The sequence below is a fragment of the Sander vitreus genome, chromosome 11 (assembly GCF_031162955.1).
Source record: "Sander vitreus isolate 19-12246 chromosome 11, sanVit1, whole genome shotgun sequence".
NCBI lineage: Eukaryota > Metazoa > Chordata > Actinopteri > Perciformes > Percidae > Sander > Sander vitreus.
In genome coordinates this window covers 19,137,807-19,160,898 of record NC_135865.1, presented here as the reverse complement: position 1 = coordinate 19,160,898, position 23,092 = coordinate 19,137,807, and the positions used below count along the sequence as shown (strand labels likewise).

Sequence of the window (23,092 nt, the reverse complement as noted above, 5' to 3'; positions counted from 1 at the left end):
TTGTTACTGATAAAAACAGAATAATATAATAATATATAATAACGTAACACTTTGAAAGGATCAATTCTGCATAATGTGTACGTTTGATAAGTACATTTTGCTGATAATACTTCTGTACTTTTATTTTTGAATTCAGGACATTTACTTGTAATGGAGGTTCTGAATACTTCTCCCCCACTGAGTACAAGTAGGCCTACCTCACAATTGTAGGCTACTTTTGTAACTAATAGAGTAGATGTACTGTGCTTAATGACCAATTTAGAGTATAAGAGGAGTTTTATAAGGACAACTGGGTTGATTTATATTAGTCAAATGTCTTGTGGCGGTAGTCGGAACCATGTGACAGTTTACCAACAGGGGCTGGCACAGCCTCGTCTATCTGAGCTGCCTCATGCCGGTGGCCGGGCCTGACTGTATTTGGAGAATCCTCCCTTGTTTCTGGAGCAAGAGGCGGGCCTTTGGAAAGCAGGAATGCGCTGGAAGTTTTCCTGCAAGCTCCCTCTTCACATGTTGAAGAGTCCCGCGTCTCGATATGGACTTGTGGCCGCTGGTGCTCCTGTTCGTCCAGCTCTGCTTCTGCTCCGGTTATGAAGGTAAGGAGCTGACAAAGACTCTCATTCATATCCTGGACATTATTAACCCTGCTGGGACCAGAAGGATGAAATCATCGAACAGCTTATCTTTAGACTGGTGAAAAAGTATTGGATGTCACTGATTTAAGGCTGGATTTAAATTCAACTCTTTATATTGGGAGAAGTGTTTTTTGTCACTTTTTTTGGCATGCATTTGAGGCTTCTTATCCTCACCGCTGGTTTTTAGTGAACCGCGGTGGTGTTTACGTGGAGGGGGTGGACAGCGGGGGGAGTGCAGTGTGCATCTGGGGGACGTTTCTCTGCACAGAGCTCAGTCTGTGCTACTAATGAAAGCCCTGCAACTGTAGTATAAGTGCAGTGTAAGTTTGATTTTTGCCGTCTCTTTTAATGCTTTCATAAAAGCAAACTATTCATCAACTTTTTGCAAAGGACTTTCACATCTTGGAAGTATTTACAGTATTTTACTCTCTCTCTCTCACACACACACACACACACACACACACACACACACACACACACACACACACACACACACACACACACACAGCCAACTAATGCAAGGATTAGTCGACACATTCATTGACATTTGATGACTTTAGCTAAATGTAATGGACTTGTTTTTTCATTTCCTCACCCTTTATAGACATAATTAAAAATCGATTAGTCAAACATAACAGCCCAGTTGCAGCCCTACACTGAAGAATAGCATCCAACATAAGAAAACATACCGACTATCCAGATGGAGTTAGACAAGAGCAGGGCATGTAGCCTGCAGTAAAAAGCTGAAATGAAATGACTTCAAAGCACAAATGAATGGAGTAGTGTGTGTGTATGTGTGTCACAGTGGCAATGTGCCTGTAAATGGTTTGAGAGTGGCTCACCACTGCTGTATGATCAGTACAGGCTGAAACATGAACACAAGCTGCAGAGCAGATTTACACTGACAGAATAAAAACGGCCTGTCAAGTTGACAGTGAGGACTCTGGTCTGTACTTGTGTTTGTGTATGTGTGTGTTTATGAGGAGTTTATTTTACAGGGGTGTGATTGTGTTTGTTCTGGTGGTCAATTAGCCAGTTGTGTGCCTCAAAACTGGGCAGTGAAAAGAATGACTGCATTTGCACCTTATGGGCTCTTTTTTTAACAATGGAAATCGTTAAGGTTGGCCTGTGTGCTACATCACTTCTTACAGTTAAACCCTGTCTACAGCAAGTATTCGTAAAAACCTGATCACATTTTCCATGATGATTTATGTGCTGATGTTATTCTGGGGAAGATGCATCCTCCACACTCAGGGAGTAACTTGGGGAAATGCCAGCAAGAACCATCACTGGAGAACAGTTACTCTAATAAGTGTTTAGTTGTGTCTCTGCCAAAATGATGAGCAACACTTCACAACAAAGTATATCCTGAATAGTCACAAAGGAGAAAAAAAATTGTCATTTAACTGTCAATGAATAGCTAAGAGGTAGTTACTGTTCTAAAGTTCATGCAGAAATACTTGGAACAATGGAACAGTGCAGCACACTCTAGTTCGTCCTAATTGAATGCAACTGGCTGCAAGCGCTGCCTGTTAAAATGTCCAACAGGTGACACTGAATAGCCTTAATAAATGATTTCTTCCCTTTTTAAGTTACATACTAACTAACTCTGAATACTATAGTATAGCATGTACGGTAGTTGTATGCAGTATAATAGATGTGTTACTTAAAGGACTTATTGGGACTTTAGTTTATTCACCGTAACCCCCAGAGTTAGACAAGTCCATACATACCCTTCTCATCTCCGTGCGTGTTGTAACTCTGTCTGACAGATCCTGGAGGTAACCGGTTCCATCTAGCCTACTGCTCCCAATAAGTGACAAAATAACGCCAACATGTTCCTGTTTACATGTTGTGATTTGTATAGTCACAGGGTGTACAAATAACAACGTCATATGAGACACAGCCCGCTTCTAACCGTATACAAACTGGGAACTATATTCTCAGAAAGTCGAAGCACTGCTACTTCTGCTTCTTGGGCGGAGTGATTTGCTCGCAGCACCTGAAGCCCCGTGGTGAGGAGCAGAGAGTTCGCCTGGAGTTCGCTCAGAGTTGGAGTAATAGAGTCAACAATTACTACATAGTAAAAGCATAGTGACCTTGTTAGTTGTACACCCTGTGACTATACAAATCACAACATGTAAATAGGAACATGTTGGCGTTATTTTGTCACTTATTCGAAGCAGTAGGCTTGTTGGAACCGGTTACCTCCAGGATCTGTGCTAACCAGGCTAGCGCTGGGGGCGTCAGACAGAGTTACAACACGCATGGAGATGAGAAGGGTATGTATGGACTTGTCTAACTCAGGGGGTTACGGTGAATAAGCTAAAGTCCCAATAAGTCGGCGTGTTCCTTTAAAGCTGCAATAAGTGAGGGCAGTGGAACCAACTGTGGACACAACACTGATATATTATCACCTTATAAAGTTGATATGTCTCTCTCTCTTTTAGCTGTTTTGGTGTCCACCAACTCCTGAGAGAAATATCTGGCTCTTTAGCTGCTAAATGCTCCACTGTTTTCACTAGCTAATGTGTCTGTCTGCTGTTTGGTGCCTAACAGGTAGTGTACAATGCATTTATCAGAGATTGTTTTAGCTGAAAAAGGCTGCCTTCTTTTGGAAATGACACTGATGAGAGGGGGGTTTGTGGGCTGGAGAATCAAAACAACTATCTAAAAGATGCAAAAATGCTCCGTACTGAGGGGACCTGCAGAGTCAGGTGATAATTCACAAAATAGGTTCATCACAATGAGCGACCCCTTTCACATTACACACAGTCACTTGATCCATTGTTAATTCAAAAATATTTATTAGCGCAGCTTTAAGAGCCGATAGATATAATAGTAAGGCAGCCCTATAACTGTGAATCTGAATATAAAACACTTTCTAAATGAATTATTCCCAATAACTGCTGCTCACAGCCATAATTCCTTTTGAGTCTCTCAGGTAATGTAGCGCTAAACCATACGCAAGTAGCTACTGAGCCTTTATTGGAAATACGCCAGCAATGAAAGACCCAAACCAGAGAATTTTAAGGTAAATATTATTCATATTATAACTTAATTATGATTTAAACAGCCAGATAAGATGCTAGCCAGATAAGTAATAAACATAATAATGTACTTATATAATACTTTATATATTTATTATTGTAACTACGTAGCAACTGTTGTATCTCACTGTAAAATGTTAATGGAGATAAAAACCGCAGCAGCAGTTTGCTCCTCAGGGTCGGAAGCTGCTGATGTGATTAAGAAACCAGCAGCAGACGTGTTGGTACACAGTTAAAATGGGACGGAAATCATTAGTGCTCCAAACGGAAATATGTAACTCTGTAATCATGGCGTGTTGAATTGAGCGATAAAGAAATGACATCCGATTTTATTTTCTGCTCTCTTCTGCTCTGCTAGCCTGTAGCCATACTTTAACACTTACAGGGAATGAGCTTTCATATCATGACCGTTTGTATTACAGGCCCGTAGAGAAACTGGAATATAGGGCTCTGTAATTTAAGGTTATTCACTTCCAGAGGTTTGTCAGGAAGACAAGCTTCTACGCTTCCTGCACTATTAATATTTAGACATCTTTCTCGCTAAGATCTCATTTGAAGTAGACGAAAAGGAATATAACGCTGGCTGATGATGCCACCTCAGCTAGCAGAGGAGTCTGAGATCACTTTATTTTATTTTCTTCAATTAGTTTGAATCTGAAGTGCTTAAATGAACAAAGGCCAAACCAAGCCCAGCCAATTTGATCCACATGCAGCGCTGCAGTGCAGTTTCTGTTCTGCATATCCAGTCCAACCTGTGCCACCTGTTGGCAGGAAAGGTAACAGCAGCAACCTTTTAGATATGCAGACAAAGACATTAAGGATTCATTAAAGTTTATTTCAACCTAACTTGTCACCCAGAACATACACCAAAAAAAGATTTTGATTTCTGGTTGGCTTTGGTGTAATAACGCCTACAACAACATGAAGGTTAGTGTCTCTTTCTCTCGCCCTGCAGGCCATTATCATAGACTTTTTGACATAAATTACTTCACACTAAAGAGTTTTGTTTAATCAAGCACATTTGCTGCTGCTGGGAGGTTTACAGAGTTCACACTGCTCTGAGGGTCATCATATGTCCCTGGTCCTCATGGTTACTTCAGAGAGGGAAGAAGTCCAAAAGAAAACAGTTCAAGATGACTAACAATAAACAATGACTAAGTTCTGTCTTGCCTGTTATCATGTAATTGTTTACATATTTCTTGTTCAGGCGTTAAAAAAACTGAGTTGTACAGACAATTAGTCTGGAAAACCCAAGTAATAGATGTTTATCAAAGACAAAATTATACATGTATTTGAAATTGAAATAAAACAGTTGGTTTTCTGCAGACACTAGTTACATTTTATTTATTATTATTATTTTAAGATAATTATTATAATGGAGCCATTTTCTTTCCCAGTTAGAAAAATATTGTAAACGCTCCTGTGCTTGTGGTAGGATTATTATTCATCATGGATTTTTATATTTACTCTGATTTATTTTATATATATATATATATATATATATATATATGATCTAATGCTCCTGCCTTTGAATTTTTTTCACCATTTGCATTCAAGTACTGGATTTGACTGAACTGAAATTAAATAGGGACATACTATCAGTACCTAATGGATAATAGGCTATACTGGATAAAATGGCTTATCATTGTCCTCCGTCTACATAAAGGTGTCTATGAGTTTGTTTCATCCGGTAATGTGGGTCTTAATCTATAGATTCTGGTTCTTTTACTTGTTTATTGTGGATATGGTTATAAATCTGTCAGGTTATACAGTCTGGTTAAGTTAAATACATGGCGGTTGAAATATGTGACAGTTATGTGGTTGTTATGTTTGTCTTCCAATATATAATATATTATAGCTAACAGGTGGTTCATGCATCAAAAAATAAAACACACACTCACAAAGAAAACTGCCGTTTTAAAAGAGAAAGGAACTGCTGCTGGTCGTCTCATTGCCTGCAGGCGGTGCTAGTATTTAAAACTGCAGCAGTGTTTACTTTCTTTACCTGTAGCAGGCAAAAACATTGCAGGTATAAACTGCTGCTGCTGTTACTGTTTCCTGGTGGTGGGGAAGATTGGCAGGTGTAGAACTTTTCTGTCAATGACCAAACCGAATGGTAAATCTGCAGCCTGCTAAACATTTATGAGCGAGTTTGTGAGTGAGTGAAAATTATAATCCTTAAAATTTCAGTCCTGGTTGCTTTGGTGACAACCATGGATGGTTACTACTGGTTACAGCAAAGTGGGTTTAATACAACAGAAGAGCAACTGTTACTGCTAGTTTTTGCTCTATTACTCCCTTGAAAAATTAAAAATGACCCACTGGCATTTTTGCTAAAAATAGCCATCATCTTGTTTTGTAGACACATTTTTGAAGAATGGTCGCAGTAAGGGCTAATTGCATCAGAAGTAGGAAATATTCGCTTTACATTAGCAGTAACCTAATACAGTTCTGACATGGTGTAAAGAGAGTGATCAGTAAACAGTGAGGCTGATATCAATGAGATAAAAATATGAGGGTAACATGCATGCATCGTTTCCTGTGAATCCCTCGTACATGTGAAGGCAACTTGAATCCAGAAAGGGAATGCTGAACACACACACACACACACACACACACACACACACACACACACACACACACACACACACACACACACACACACACACTTGTAATTAGTTTACCATACCTGTCTTTGCCTCCCTTCTTCCGACCATTGAGAAGTAGACACTGAAGTTTTCCCATTAGACAGCTAAATCTGACTCACTCAGTATGTGGGTTTGCTCTGTACAATCCATGCGGTGTGATCTGAATGCTAAAACCACCAAGTTTGTGTGTGTGTGTGTGTGTGTGTGTGTGTGTGTGTATTAGATGACGTGTGGCATTTTGGTCCAGACAGCTTTTATTAAACTGACAGAAAAGCCTTGATGAGGAATGGAGGGAATGGGACGCAAGATGTCCACACAGTATCAGGTTCAATGACCAACATATATAAAGCTGGAGGAGGTCTGAACACTCCTCCCTTGTGGATCCTGAACAGAGGACACATTCACACCGGGGCTCATAACATCCCAGGGCCAAGGTTGAACACCGTTCCCCCTACTTTAACCCCTTCTTCACCCATTTTCTATTGCCTCTCTTGTTTTTATTGCTTCTTGACCCCATCCCTTTGTCCTCTTTCCTAAAATAATCCTCCTTGCTCATCACAATTCCCCTCACATTTGTCTTTTACCACTATCACTCAACTGTGTCCTCCACGGCTCTGCAGCCACCACTGAGAAATATTTCAGTTCCTCTTGGATGCTTCTGTTTGTTTTATGGTCGAAATGTCTTTTTCTCTGTCTGAGTGATCTGTTCACTGTTTAAAGTTGACGTAAAATGGTAAGTAAGATCTATTGTAGCTGTTTTGGAACAAAACGTTTCTAAATAGTTTCACTCCTTCCATTTCTACCAAACACAATAGGGGGCCACAGCAAAAAAACACTGGATTGAGCAGAATGAATCTTTGTGTTAAACAGATTCATTTTTTCCAAACCAGATGGAAAAAGAGGATCTTTTGTGATTTATTCCTTGTGCATGTGGTCTGTCTAAAAGATCCAGATCCCCCCAGAGTCTGGTTCAGATGAAAAGTTAAGCAATATTTTTAAGCCTGTTCTTGGTGCCCAGTGTCAGCCCAGGACAATGCTTTCTAACATTGCCTAACATCTTGGATGCAGCTCTTTTCATCGTATTAGTTGCTTTTTCTTCTTATCTTTCATCCCCAGGGTCAGGACAGTACGCCTACGGAGATGACGAGGACTGGTATTCTCGTAGATATAAAGGTGACTACATGCTCAGCTTGACCCTGCCAATACATTCATACATACAGTACATGCATTCTGAAACATGACTCACATTTCAATTTAGAGACTGCTTATGTTGAGATCAAAGTAAATATGGTTTCCTGAATTGTTATGCAGACCAACCGAGAGTTAACAAAGTTCCTCTAGTCTTAAGGTCACAGTGAACATTATCTAATGTGAGATATTTCAGAATAATACAGACTATATCGGTGGGGTTTAGTTAGCAAGAAGGATTTAAATAGAATCCTTTAGATTTGTTTGGTAGTTAGCTTATACCCACACCTCCCTCACCAGCACTGTAAGAAACAGAAGGTCAAAGGAGAAATAAATAAATTAGAGCAAAAGCATAAACAAAGCTTTTGCTACCTGACGTCCAAACAAACACACCTCGGACCTATGATACTGCTCTGTCTGGGAGCTACTACAACCCACTAGCTAATAGTGGCTAGTTGCCCCAAATCATATGTGCACACATCATTTACAAGAGATCAAGAGGTGTCATCAATAATATTTTAATGTTTTACAAAGGAGACGTACAGTATAACCTGAACAATTAACACGGAACACAGGATTAAGAATTAGAATAAAAAAAAAAACATTTCAATATCTTTAATGCGGCATAATTCAATACCAGTTAGCCTAGAACAGCCAGTTTTGTGACTTAGTTACGTCAAAGTAGCTTCCAGCTATACATGCGGGGTCAGTTAGACACGGAATATTATCATCCAGGCCAAACTAAACTCTCCCCTTGTGTAAAAGCTCAAATGTAGTATTATTTTCTCTTACTCAGTGGTTTGTGGAGACTTTGCCAACGCACACACATACAAAGAAGGAGGCCTGCCATGTGATGAATACTCATTTTTATTTCAACTGGAAATTAGCCTGAACTGGTGTGTATTCTCTCCAAGTGTGTGCATCATGCATGTGTGTGTGTTGGTGAGTGTTTGTACTGAGCCAGCAGGAAATTAAGTGCAGATTTTGATTTCCCTGTATTGGAATGAGAACCTTGTGGCCCCTCAAACTTGGCATGAAACAAGGAATTCTTACGCAAGCGTTGTGGAGATGGGCAGAGGTGTCCGCCATGGGAGGAGAAATGTTGAAAGCAAATGCATGTTGTCAGGTCTTAAAGGAATTGTTTGTCATTTTGGGAAATGTACTTATGTGCTTTCTTGATTAGACTTGGATGAGCAGATCAACACCACTCTCGATGTAGCTAAAGATAGCAGGGTAAGCTTAGCTTAGCATACTGGCTGAAAAAAGGGGGAAAACACATTGACTGTAAATATTAATGGACAATACTTCCGGTTCGGCGAAGTGCTGCAAACGCGGAAGTGCCTTAAATAGCTGTGGCTCAGTGGTCGAGCGGTCACCTGCCAATCAGAAGGTTGGTGGTTCAATCCCTGGCCCTGCAGTCCCACGTCGAAGTGTTCTTGGGCAAGACACTGAACCCCAAGTTGTCCCCATGCTGCGCCATTGGAGTGTAAATGTGTGTGAATGTTTATCTCATGAGCAGGTGGCACCTTGTACGGCAGCCTTGGCCACAGCGTGTGAATGGTGAATGGTTCCTGTACTATGTTAAAGTGCTTTGAGTAGTCGTTAAGACTAGAAAACCGCTATATTAGAACAGTACATTTACATTTAAATCTGCATTCTATCTGAATTCCAGCGTGGGGGCGACACGTGCGGTTGCAAAAGGAGTTCGGTTTCTGTAGAAGTCCATGAGAAAGTGACCCACTTCTCACTTGATTTATTACCTCAGTAAACATTTCATAATGAGTTTATGGTCTCAATCACTAGTTTTAAGTCTTCTGCAACACAGAATGATGTTCATTTTTTGAATTATGTTCTCGTTGATTTTAAAATCGACGATAAAGCAGGGGGTGTTTTAGGGCGTGGCTATGATGTGATTGCCAGTAAAAGTGTGTAACGTAACGTGGCTCCTCCCTCACTCCTCCCTCTTGTCTAAAATCCTCACATCCGGGAACCAGGATGGCTGCACCCATAACGGCAAACTCGACGACTCATAGCAGATCTCCACAAACCAACGGGTGACGCCACACATGGTTGGCACCTGGGAAAACAGCTACCATGGTTCTGTCCAAAATTAACAAAAATTAACCAGCACCTCTATAGCTCATAAAGATTACTATTCAACATGTTATTTACCGAATGTATAATCCAGAAAGTTAGGTAATCTAGGAAAGTACTGTGCCCGGCCAAGAAATAGCCTGGCAAGTAACCCCCCCATAAAACTGCAACCTTTTACACTTTTTTTGTGCTGATTAAAAAAACAAACTATAGCGTGTTAATTTGTGAGTTTAGCTAGTGGGTGGATTTTGTTACCTTCGGAAAGAGCCAGCCTGTTTCACCCTGTTTACAGTCTTTATGCTAAGCTAAGCTAACCAGCTGCTAGCGGTAGCTTAATGTTTACAGTACAGACACAAAATTTGTATCAATCTCCAAATCAATTATTCCTTAAGGAAGGAGTTTTTTTGTCCGTCTTACCAATGTCATGTTATGGCAGACTAAAAATCAGTAGGCTAGTGTGATAAGTAAAAAATTAAGTGCTGCACTCTCAACATTGTTATCTGTGTGGAAATTTCAACACTCCATTACAAACACACTCTTAAACTTAAGTGCTCTCTACACATCATCATCTGTCTTTTCCTCAAGTGAGACTATCTTCTCTGCCTCATGAGACACTGTTGGATTATAAGAAGTCACAAATGAGGTAATAAGAAATCCTCCGTATCTGTCTGAACTCAGATGATGGGCGGGTTTTCACATTTTCACACTTCTAAAGGCAGTCTTTCTAAGCTTTTATAGGATTCAGGTAAGTGCTTATTATTGAAGACTGATTCTCTCCCACTCCAAAACTGTACCATTAAAAAAAGCATATAATTGCCTTGATGCAGTGAAGGAAATGTCAGTGCAGCAGTTTTCCCTGCATCTTTAGGGACTCCGTGGTGCACGCCCATTAAGGTGAAACATGGGGATGTGAGCTGTCGCACATCCAGAGGAGAACACTACAGGAACGTGATGGGGACTCGCTGTAAAATCCGCTGCAAGCAGGGATACGAGTCCCAGAGCTCAGAGGTGGTGTGTATGGCCAGCAAACACTGGTCCTCTAACTACGCCTGCCGAGGTAAAAACTAACATCCTTCTGAACACACACACACATGCACTCATGCATGCAAGTACCTACATATTAGGTTTGCCTCATTCCTGACAATAATTCTTACATTTAGGAACAAGTTCATTCTTGGCCCTGGAAATAGAAGTCCACGTGCAACTTTTTATGACGGAGTTTGTTTGTTTTGTTCCGAATCTTACATTTTTAATTAATTAAAACTAATTGATGTTTAGGATTATACAATTAATTTATGTTCATACAACAAATTTGTAAACAATTATATGGATCAATTTCTTCTACCTGAAGTCTATTCTCGGCAGTGTTTGAAAGCCTCTTTGAAAACAGTATTTACACCATGAGACACTTAATCACTCCATGGAAAATCACTCCCACTACTGCTACTGCTGTTATGGTAGGGTTATACTCAGAGAAACAAACTAGTGCATTTGATACTGAAAAGTTTTTATAGCTGTTCTAAAGAGCTGGCCATTATGGAGAGGGCAGATATGAGCTCATTGTTTAAATGAGGGGGATAACGGGCACAAACTTTCAGACAATCTCTCCTTGAAGCAACCGTATGGTTTTTCTCAGTCGTACCCACGAAAAAATAAGTACTTGTTTGAAGAATGAAAAAAGAGAGCTTGTGAGATAAGTTAAAACCTCCTGGCCAATCAGTGTCTGAACTCACACACTTTGTTTAAAGCATACTGACTCCTTTAGTACCCCTATTGTAAGGATACTGAATGAAGTCTACTACTACTATCAGTTTTAGTGTTGGTCCATTACACAATAACTATGTAATTAAAAACATTGAATCAAAGAAGAACAACGAGGAGTGGTTGATACATGAGTTTTAATAAAATACCAAGATGGACCAGTATACTGTATTAGGGCTGAAACGATTCCTCGAATAACTCGAATAATTCGATTACAAAAAATCCTCGATGCAAAATGATTTCCCTTGAAGCTTCGTTAAATCAATGTTACCAACGTTGTATTGCTGACGGACGGTGTTTCCACACGGATCATTATTATTGTTGCACACCAGACGCTGCTCAGTCTGCTGGTGACACATGCCAGAGCGTAAATAGTGCGGGGCTAAGAGAAGAGACAGGCTGGAGAAAATGACAGAAAGTGTCCAAAGTTTGGAATCAGTTCAAATGTAGTTAAAACGAGAACTCTGTACAGTGTGTCTACTGAAAAACCGAACTAGCTTACCACAATAATAGCACGACGTCAATGCTTCAGCATCTCAACAGAAAACATTTCTCATCCATTCCACGAAGCAGACCTGACAAAAGTAAATCATGGAGTTGTATGGACGATGAAACTACTCCAAACACACCAACTACCAAAAACAAAGACAAGAAAATACGTAGCAGTGACCACAATTTGATCTAAAGAGTCGACTTGTTGACTATCCCGACTCTCACTCTCTCTCTTCGCGGAGAAACAGCTGATCAACGATCTACTAGCATAAGTGTAACAGAGCTGTGTAGCATTGTAATCAAATATATAAATTAAAATAGATTGAGTATAATTAATATTTACATATACATATATTTACATATAGGCCTATATACAGATCAGTCTCAGGATGAAACTTGTAGTTCTGAAAGTTAAGTCGCACAACTTAAGGTAATGTTTATGTATGTTTAATGTATGCCTTAGTGTGAGGTTGATGTCATTTCAGAAAATGTTTTTTCTAAAAATTTTACAATGTAATATGGCACTTAAATGCACTTCATATGTTTAGTTTTTTGAGAGATGATATTGTAAGCAATGTAGGCAACAAAAATGTAGCTTTTTCCGAAAATTTAACCAAACTATTGTTTATTATTGCTCTTCCATAAAACAAAAGTATTTCTTATCCGATTACTCGATTAATCGATGGAATAATCGGTAGAATACTCGATTACTAAAATAATCGATAGCTGCAGCCCTATACTGTATTATTAAATATTTCCATCAACCTAAATGTATTGCATGTACCTGAACCAAATTAAACAGAGCAAATCATCCCTTAACTCAAAGCAAGTTTTCCATCAACACTGAGCTCTTTCTCTGTCAGAGATCCGCTGTCCCAAGCTGAACATGCCCGTTAACGGCGGCTACAAGTGTTCAGACGGCTCCTACTTCAACTCTCGCTGTGAGTTCTTCTGCTCTGCTGGATTCAGTCTGAAGGGCCAGACAATAGCAACCTGCCAGCACAGCAAATCATGGAGCACCGGAATTCCCATCTGTGTTGGTAAGAATGTGTGTGTTGTTCTTTTGTGCATAATTTCATCTCCCGCAGAGGACTGGAGCCTACAGACTACTGAGCTGCAAAACAAATGTAACAGGTAATTACTTGCTTAAGGCATAGCTGCAGACTATAGAGTATTCCCCATAATACAAGGTTATATGGTCGATGTTTGGAAAAAAACAAGCCTCTAGATATGTACACAGACACACACAATACTGTGGTTTGTCTCTCAGCACCAGAAAATGATAAATGTGTTTCACCTTTTTGCTGCTGCAGCCTGAGACTGAAAAGTTCATTGAAAGCTGAGCTATAAGGCCTGCACTTAGGTGATTGCAGGGGCGATTCTAGGATCAGACCTTTAGGGGGGCTCAGCCCCTAATGAGAATGTGACACAGATACAGTGCCTTGCAAAAGTGTTAAACCCCCTGCTAAATCAGTAATTTCATTAGCTGATAATCTCTGAGCTAACTACTGAACAACGTCAGCTAACGGTTTTTGACACTATTAACACTACGATGGAACTAAACCTGACACTTTATAAGTCACAGTAATAATGACCAACTTGACACAACGTTCTAACATTCAACAATTTTAGTTGTTTATGCTTCAATTTGGGTTCTAATCTGCGCCATGAAATTACCATCTTCTTCTCTGGGGACTACCAATGTTAAACTTTACAACGGCACTCCTGCCTCTGACAGATCAGATAGAGACTCAGTCAAAGGTGGAAGTCTGGCACAACCACCTCCGATTGGCCAAAACTCAGTTCGGTTAACCCTTTCCTTGACTGGGTTACAGGTGCTTAGCATTGGCGACAGCGACACAGGATATTAAACGTTTTTCAAGCCCTTTGAACCTGTAATTATTTGTCCTCTGTCACTAACAGACAACTTCGCAAACTCTAACTTAAAGCAGTAAAATTGATTTTTTTGTTTTTGCTTTTTATTATTATAATTTTATAATAAATTAAGATAATAAATTGAGATGAAATTTAAAAAGGGTCTAAAATCGCCAATGGGTGATCGTATAAATGGCTGAATAGTCTTGCGACCTTGCTCTTGAAAGCAGTAACAGTCAGTTACTACACTTCCTCATCTAGCCAATAGAGTCCATGTTTCATATTCTTCACTTGTGGCCTATGTAGTAAAATATACATTTAAATGTGTTTATTTTGTTTTGTTGTGGTTTCTTTCTCTCTCTCTGTAGATATGGATCCTCCAAAAATCAAGTGTCCTAATCTGAAGGATAAGTGGGCAGAGCCAGGAAAACTGACAGCGAGGGTGACCTGGGACACACCAGAGGGTGTAGACACTGCAGATGGCATCCTTACAGAGTCAGTCTCATTTCCACCACCCTTTTAAGCTTTTTCTCCCATTTTACTACATTGCACTCAGTCTGTTTTAGTCCTGTTGTTTAACCCACTCTGAACAGGGAGATCACAGTGAAAGATTAAAACAGAGTATGTCTTTTTCAGTGTTACCCTGAAAGGGAAACCTTCAAAATCAGACTTCCCAGAGGGCCTCCATAAGATGTCCTACACTGTGCTCGACCGTGCAGGGAACAAAGGATCCTGTCGCTTCACTGTCCGAGTGCGAGGTGAGCCTTTAAAAGCTTTTTGATAGTCTATGTGGAGCAGGAGTTTCTGTTACACTTTATTTTATGGGTTATTTCCAAGAAGTCTCCTGGAAATTACTATGTAATTTGGTACTAATAATGGGAAAGAATAGAGATTGTTACACTTCTAATTATATCAAATGAATTGCTAATGTAGCCTACATGTCTTTTTATCAGTGCACAGCAGGTCAACTGAACATGTAAAAATGTGATAAATGTGTATGGGCCAGTGTTGTAGTCGAGTCACCAACTATCGAGTCCAAGTCAAGTCTCGAGTCCCCAGTGTTAGAGTCCAAGTCCAAGTTCGAGTCACCATTACCTGAGTTCGAGTTTGAGTCCGAGTTGAGTCATGAGTCCAGAGAACAGCGACTCGAGTCTGAATCCAGGACTCGAGTACTCCATCACTTGCTCCTGCATGAAACAGTTACAGACTAAATATATATAAATATATCAAAGTTTTATGACCTATTACACATAAAAGTATTCAGGAACTTCATCAAACTCCTGAGTCCTATTTCATGAATGCTCAAGTCCGATTTCATGAATCCTCGAGTCCGAGTCCAAGTCATCAGTGCCTGAGTCCAAACCGAGTCACAAATCCAGAGTCGGACTCGAGTCCGAGTCTAGGACTCAAGTACTCCATCACTGGTATGGGCAACAGTACAATTCAACATATATGGAGAATACAATTTTCAGAGATAAAATTAACATTTACTCTGGTTTATATTGAGTTTATCTCTCTTGAAAACTCCTATAATTTCCCTATTATTGATACCAAATTACAGGGAACTTACTTACTTCTGGTCTTAACTGACATTAAATTAAATTCTTCCAACCAAAATCCCTTTTCATTGTAGACATGTAAACACATAGAAGGCCAAGCTTCCCTTTTTGTCCCTTTACTTTAATGCGACCTGGCTGCCTCATGTCTCCTGATGATTTTCTGTCTAATGTGCCTCTCTTTCTGTGCAGTGCGCCGCTGCAGCCCACTGTTTGCCCCTGACAACGGTTATATGAAGTGCGATAGTGACGGAGACAACTATGGTGCCACTTGTGAGTTCACTTGCACCGGCGGCTACGAGCTTCAGGGCAGCGCTGCCAGAGTGTGTCAGTCTGGACTCACCTGGTCTGGCTCAGACACCACCTGTGCAGGTACATACTGCATGCAGATACACACACACATATATACACAAACACAATAATCTTTTATTTATTTTTTAAAACTTATTATTTACATGTTTTCAATTGCTCATAGCAGTTTGTAAAACTAGACTTAAAAATACAGCTACAGGCATAAAACAAAAACAAGCAAAACAAGGCAAAAGAAGAAAAAATGATGTATTTGTAATAACAGAGTTGCATTATGACTCAACATTAATATTAATTTTCTGTTTCACTGAAAGACTTGGTGCGGATACGTTTCTATTATTAGATTGTTTTAGGACTAGTATTCAGCCACAGAACATAATGGGGACTGAGTATACAATAAAACAAAAACAGTTTGACAAATTGGGATACTTTTATGCTGATTGGGCAGGTTTAAGGCTCTGATTAGGCTACTAGGTGTCAGTCAGTTTCCATGTCTCATTCTCTGTGCTCTGACTTTACTTTTAATTTGTGCTATCTAGTGGCAATAAACACAACCGTCTTGTGTAAAGTTTGCCTACCTCTGCTAAGCTGGTTCCATGTGAGTGAGAAGCTCAGTGGAGGAGAAAATGGGCCCCCTGTGCCATCCATGGATTTGAAAAAATCAATACTAGACACCCCTCTATTGAAAGCCTGTATCTGTGAGACATGAAAAAGTGTTGGATGGGAGAGACTTGAGTGTTGCAACACACCATCAGTAATTTATACCCAATGCTGCAGGTTCAGTTCACTGAATACACTTCTATGGTGCATGACATCTGCTCAACAGCCCGAAAGAATCAAATTATGCAGCATCTCACTGTGATATTGCGTTGTGTTAAATCTCGTACTTTTGTAGTGTGTGTCATGTCTTGTCATATCACTTAATTGTACATTCAATGTCATCACAGCCATGAACATTAACGTGGGAGTGCGTACAGCTGCTGCACTGCTGGACCAGTTCTATGAGAAGCGACGGCTCCTCATTATCTCGGCCCCAACGGCTGCCAATCATAATTATCGCTTCCAGATGACTAACTTACAGGTGAGGCACGACTCACAGGGAGAACATGAGTTGTATGTGGGGCTAGTGAGACGGAGGGAAGAGGCGATGGAAGTCAATGCTGCAGTGATTTGTGTCTCCGCTGCTGCTCGCAAACAGGACCGTGCGCGGTGTGTTTGGTTTCTTTCTCGCTTTGCTGCGTAAGTGGGACAAAGCAGTGAGACAAATAAATGGGGGGGGGGGGGGGGGGGGCCACAAAATGTCAAGGCGATGAATAAATGATTCTGACAACAAGCCTTGATAAGGTTTATTCTAGGGCTGGATGTTTCCACGGCTCGTCAGAAACCGTTAAGTCAGAGCTGTCTTTGAATGCCTGACCTTTCAAAGTGACAGGTTGTCAGCTGGAAGACAAAACTGTGTTAAAAGTTTGTGAACAACCTAAGTGATTAGTTGTGGAATCTCGTAGGTCATGAGTTGTTGGTGCTATTCAGAGCCGGATTGAATAGCTGATTAATCGATTAGTTGAACTGAGGATTTGTCTTTGGACAAAACAAGAAATTTGAGGGTGTCACCTTGGACTTCCAGAAATTCTAATTATTTTGTTCAAATTAAGAAATCTTGAAATTACATCTATTCCTTTTACCTTATTGAAAAATCCAGAATCTATGAATATGCAAATATTGTTCATTTTCTGCTGGACACAAGCTGTTTCTTTTTTCCCTGAAAAGCCCATTATGCGTTTGTGCTCAGTAGGTTTCAAGTTTCATTGTTTCTACTTTAGTTCGGCAGAGTTGTATATCCTCTGTGAAATACTGTTTTCTTTTGCCTGCATATAAATCAATAACAAAGCTATAAAACATCAACACTTCTAGATCAGTTTCTCTCTCTTTGTATCTTTTTCTCAGCACGCTCAGTGTGGACTGGACCTGAGGCATGTCACAGTAATTGAGCTGGTTGGGACTTACCCAGCACAGATTGGCCGAATTCGACACAGGCTGCTCCCTCCAGCACTGGCCCTGCAGATCAGGTACACACACACACACACACACACACACACACACACACACACACACACACACACACACACAAAAGTATGCAAGTATTATCAGTAGATAATTTCACGTATCAAAAGTAAAAGTACTCATTCTGCAGCAAAATGTTCTCTGTCAGTGTTTTACTATTACATATGACATCTGATTTCTGGAATAATATTACTGTTGCATTAATGGGTGTTGCATTCTACTGCTGAACATGTTTAAGGTTAAGCTAATTAAATAATCTACAGCAAGCAATGCATCATATTTTATAAGATCATCATATGTTTGTAGCGTCGCTTTCCTCTGAGAACTACGTATCTCTAAAAAGTAAACTTTTCATCTCTTTTAGCTCAGACACAACTTTGTGACAATGCATGTTCCACCTGATCCAAGAGGGTATTTAAATAGTTTATTTAGCTTAAGAAGCAATTTTCTCAACCCATAAAGGAACACTTCAGCCTTCGGTTTATCAGAAACATTCAAATTAAAAATCACCAAATTTGGGGATACATTTTGTAATCTGAAAAGTAATTGAAGTTGTCGGGCAAATGCAGTGAAAAAAGTAAAAAGTAAAATATTTCTTACATAACTTACATGTACTGGAGTAGAAGTATAAAGTTGTAGTAGTAAAAAATCCTTGAGTAAAGTACCTCAAAAAGCTTAAGTATAGTACTTGAGTAAATGTACTGAGTTTCTTTCCACCACTGCTGCTCACTGAGCTGATGTGTGTTTCCTAGGATACTGCTACGGATTCCCCAAAGGTCTTTCCAAATGGTGCTGGTAGACAAGCAGGGCATGGACAAGCAACGCTACCCGTTCCCGATCACATCGGCTGAATTATTCACCACCATCGACACCTTCCCCCTCCGCAAGGACGAGATGGTGCTACAGCAGGAAGCGGGCCAGAACTGTCAATCATAAAACACGTCCACGGACTCTCAGTCATTGTTGATCCTTCTCCCTCTCAGTCACAGCAGACACAGCTTCTGTTTCTAACATGTCAAACACTACCTGAACTCATTTAGTCCGGTTTCCAGTGTGTGTGTGTGTGTGTGTGTGTGTGTGTGTTGATCTGAAGCATTATTGAAAGAGGTTGACTAAATGGAACAGGTCATACAGTACATTACAATCATATTGATTCCTGTGTCTTGTCTATTTGTATGTTTTATTATTTTTATTAATATTTTCAAACCAGAAATACGTTTTACTATTTTGTACAAAAAAAGTATTTTACTGTATGAACAGGGAAACTCTTCGCCTGTTTAATATTTATATCTCACACTCTCTGGAATACTGTGTGTGTGTCTGTGTGCTGTGATGCTGCTCTGTTAGTACGCTGTACATCTATGTCTGAATTTACAAGACACTGATTAAATGTTTATCATCGAGGATGTGATCTTCAGCGTGTCAATGTGAGTGCAGAGACATGTATGATGGTCTGAGGACAAGTCGAGAGAGAAATTAACGAAGGGAGAATAAAGGATGGACTAAAAATCTCCATCTTTATCGAATTATTTTACAATTAAGTTCTAAACATTTAGTTTCTTAATAACAACATGTCAGAAGTCTTCTCATCTTCTTCTCAGCTTTCTTAGAAAAGCAAATAAGCGTATTTCTAAAAATGTCTAAGTATTGCTTTAAGTTTGTAATTTTTTGTAAGTCTGTCTTGTTTCAAGATAGAGACAGATATAGAGAAACACATTTGTTTCACTGGCAGAGATTCAACTAACACGGCTGCTCTTCAGGAAAAAGCATTGAAATCTTCAAATGTGCAAAAGAGCAAATTTCACGCACTCATGCATAGAGAAGCAAGATGTATGTGTGCTGTGTTGCATGTTACACGGCTTGTTCATGAAAAAAAATGTATATTGTTTCAACCTTGATAGCTCTTAGAAAGGGTACAAAGCAGCAGATGTAGCCTGAGCTTTTGGTGCATTGAATCCCAGGTGTGTCCTGATTAGATAATTGGGACAGGTGGAGGATAACGAGTGTAATTGAGAAAGTACTTCCCCAAAACTCATGCACCAAAACATTTGCATAAAAAACAATTAATCAAAAACTAAAATAAAGGTAAACACATTGAAATAAAACTATTAGAAAAAGTGTCTGAAATCAATTTCCTCATTCAAGCCTGGGTTTAATGTTCCATCAAGTTTTTAGATTGGATAAAACATGGAGCTTTTTTATTGCATTGTTTTCCTCAAACAGTTTATCCAACTGTACACTAAGACATATAAATAGTTTAATATTGGATGGAGAATACTCTCAAACAAAAGAGGCAAACAGTAAGTCTATGGAAAGATGCGTTTATTTCAAAATATTCCTGTAACACATTTGGGACAAAATGAATACAGTGAGTTTGATGCTTGGAAACCAGACACAACAGAGATAGTACATGCTGTACATCAAGGGTTTCTTCAGTAATCGGGTATAGCACGAGCCTCTCATCTAAAGGATGTTGTACAGTGACCATTATGTATTATTACTACAATTGTGCAGTGTGAATCTGTTGTGCTCCGGGAGTTCAGAGCAGAGGGTTTGCCAAGGGCAAGCACAACAAAATTGGCATTCCACATGAGAAATGGTTGTACAGGGTTTAACTTGAGAATCATTTTTGTGAATTTCGTGATTCATTACAGGAGGGCGAATGGCAGAGCCCCGGGCAACAGGGACTAGGTCACTTCCTCATTATTAGGCTCCCCCTGAGATGAAGGCAGCTGGCCTCGGTGCTGACTCACTCTATACACACAGCCTCTGTCTCAGGGTTCTTGCACTTAGTATCACACTTTCTTTTTTGAGTGTAGAATTATATAATTATAAGTGCTTTACATAACCATATTTTGTTCTTCTACCTCTGTTTTACCTTATACCATGCAGTATCTATTATCACACTGATAAAGTGTTATGTTAATTTACATCGAAGCTAATCTAAATTGTGTAATTGGTCTAGATTTTTTGTTTTTGACAATCAGAGATGGAAAGTTACTAACTACAAACTCTTGTTACTGCAAGTACATTCTTTAAGACCTTGAACATTTTTGTGCCGAGACACATTTCCAATAATTTTGCTTTCAATTAACATCAGTTCATGTCATCAAGCAACAAGACTAAGAGTCTACAATCATGCTAGCAGCTCTGTTAGGCTTTACATTAGCACAGTGGATCTTTAAGCTAATTGCTAACATCAGCATGCTAACATGCTCACAAACACAATGCTAATGCGGATGTTTCACAGGTATAATGTTTACCATGTTCACCATCTTAGTTTAGCCTGTTAGCATGCTAGTATTTAGCAATTAGCACTAAACACAAACTACAGCTGAAGCTGATGGGAATGTCATTAGTTTCAAGTTTTTGATCGAAAAACAAAGTACTGAACAAAAAAAAACTTAACCTGATGATGGCGCTGAAGAGACATCAGGGTATCACCAAAGTTATTTCACTCTCGGGGGAACGTGAATGTTTGTACCAAATTCCATGACAATCCATCAGAAAGATATTTCTCAAAACCATAAATGTCAACCTCATAGTGGCACTAGAGCAAAAGTCATGTTCACCAAAGTCAAGAGGATTCATCGACTGGGAATCATACATGTCTGTACAAACGTTTGTGCCAATCCATCTAGTAGATGTTGAGATGGCTCTTAGATTAAAGATGAAGGGATCACCCAAGTCAGTAGGATTCATCATCTGGGGACCATGAATGTTTGAAAAATTGTATTACAATCCATAACGTTGTTGTTGAGATATTTCAGTCTGGACCAAAGTGGTGGACTGAGCAAACATTAGACAGACACTACCATCAATGAAGCTAGCGTGGCTAAAAATGCTCAACATTTGATGGTTCCAACTTGTCAAATTTGAGGATTTGTTGTCTTTTGCTGTTTTATTTCATTTCACCACTTTTAGTGGTTAGTGGTTTTAGACTGTTGGTCAGACAACACAAACTTTTGAAATTTGAAGACGTTGCCTTAAGCTCGAGCAAATTTGATGGCCATTTATTACAAGTTTTCTGGCATTTTATTAATGACTTATTAAGTGACTGAAAAAAGTTAAAGTTAAAGGATACTCAATTTTGCTGATAATATTTTCCCTTATAAAGCAATTAAAACAAAAGCTTATAAATATGAGACGGTCACTACTTTAGAGAGCAGTGGAGATTAACAGAGATTGAGTTGTCAATAGTGCTGCTATTGTAATTTTAACCAGTAGTTTTTTTCAGTAATGATAACGTCTTCTACTTGAATAGGACAGTATACAAGAACTAGCCACTTTCCACCTCTGTACATACCTGTTTATAAGGGGATGAATCTCAGCATTAGCATGGGTTTCAGACCAGGATGCAACTCATTTGCTTATAAAAGGAATGTCTGAGTCTCTACATTATTGATCAGTGCCTTGTCTAACGCCTAACAAATGGTCTCCGTCAGCTGTAACTACATGCAGATGTTACTCTGGTTCATGAATCACAGAGATGATGTCGGACACATCAGGAGTCACACCGTGTGCTTAATCAGCTAGACAAGTTACGTACAACACGTTTTTTTCATATACAGCAGTAAACAGCAGTGCTTGGTCAAGACTAGATGCTTTGGAGGGGGGCATGTGGATGAGTGTGTAAGGCATGACTGGCTGAACAGGGCATCCCAGGAGGAAAGAAGTAGGGAGAGGGACAGTATCTGTTCCTTTATGAGCGTTTGAGTCCTGGACCCTCTGTTTTTCTTGACCATTCCACTTCTCCAGCTCTCTCCTCCTGCCATCACATTACCTCTTCCTCCCTCTTTTATTATTTTTTATCCTCTCTTGTCTGTGCTTTGATTCGGCTCATGTGTTGCACTTGCGCATGCTGGATCGCAGCATCAGAGTACACTCATGAGGGACTTCTGGGTTTTCAATCATGCGTTGCCATAGCCGCTGTTCCTCCCCGTAAGAGTCCATCCAGTCTACCTCGTTCCCATAGCTTGTGCCTTGAGGAAAAAGCGACAAACACATAAACATCATTTGTTTTATTTCTTGGAACTACTAGAGGGCCCTGCAACATTAACACTCTCTCAACACTCTGGGTTTGGATATTAGATGAAGTGATATCTGTAGATAACGTGCCATGCATACAACGGGCTTGGGCTTATGAAACATAGATCCAGACTAGTGTTTCCTTTAAATGCATAACAATGAAACAACCATTCCAAGTTTCGATTATCTGTACGCCAGAATATTTCAGGCTTTTGTCGAGCTGTTTCATGGTATATAGACACTCTTAAATCATCGTAGTGTGTACAATACAAAAGAAAATGGGCCTCACTTTGCACATATCTCAAATCACATAGCTCACACAATCTGTTTTCCCTTCCCTCTATTTTTCAATCTGCCAACCTCAATAGCCAGAGGAAGAGAACCAGCTCTCAACTGTG

At 39.7% G+C, this 23,092-nt stretch overlaps 2 protein-coding genes across 4 annotated transcripts in view; one reads left to right on the top strand and one right to left on the bottom strand.

The window, feature by feature from the left end:
- The first annotated feature begins 394 nt into the window (after positions 1-394).
- Positions 395-19,070, top strand: srpx (sushi-repeat containing protein X-linked). 2 transcript variants are annotated; one of them, XM_078262127.1, is made up of 10 exons: positions 395-593; positions 7,447-7,503; positions 10,481-10,669; positions 12,729-12,905; positions 14,109-14,235; positions 14,377-14,498; positions 15,489-15,668; positions 16,553-16,686; positions 17,550-17,671; positions 18,419-19,070. In XM_078262127.1, the coding sequence occupies exons 1-10, from the start codon at positions 533-535 to the stop codon at positions 18,600-18,602; spliced, it is 1,353 nt and encodes a 450-aa protein (XP_078118253.1). In that variant the 5' UTR covers positions 395-532; the 3' UTR covers positions 18,603-19,070. The 2 variants fall into 2 exon arrangements, with proteins under 2 accessions (XP_078118253.1, XP_078118251.1); XM_078262125.1 differs by lacking the exon at positions 395-593 and adding an exon at positions 2,609-2,914.
- A 2,674-nt stretch (positions 19,071-21,744) lies between these two features.
- sytl5 (synaptotagmin-like 5) overlaps positions 21,745-23,092 on the bottom strand; it is a 37,521-nt gene continuing 36,173 nt past the window's right edge. For both annotated transcript variants that reach the window (XM_078262123.1, XM_078262124.1), the window contains exon 17: positions 21,745-22,648. In XM_078262123.1, the coding sequence (XP_078118249.1) occupies positions 22,506-22,648 (143 nt within the window). In that variant the 3' untranslated portion in view covers positions 21,745-22,505. The remainder of the gene's footprint in view (positions 22,649-23,092) is intronic.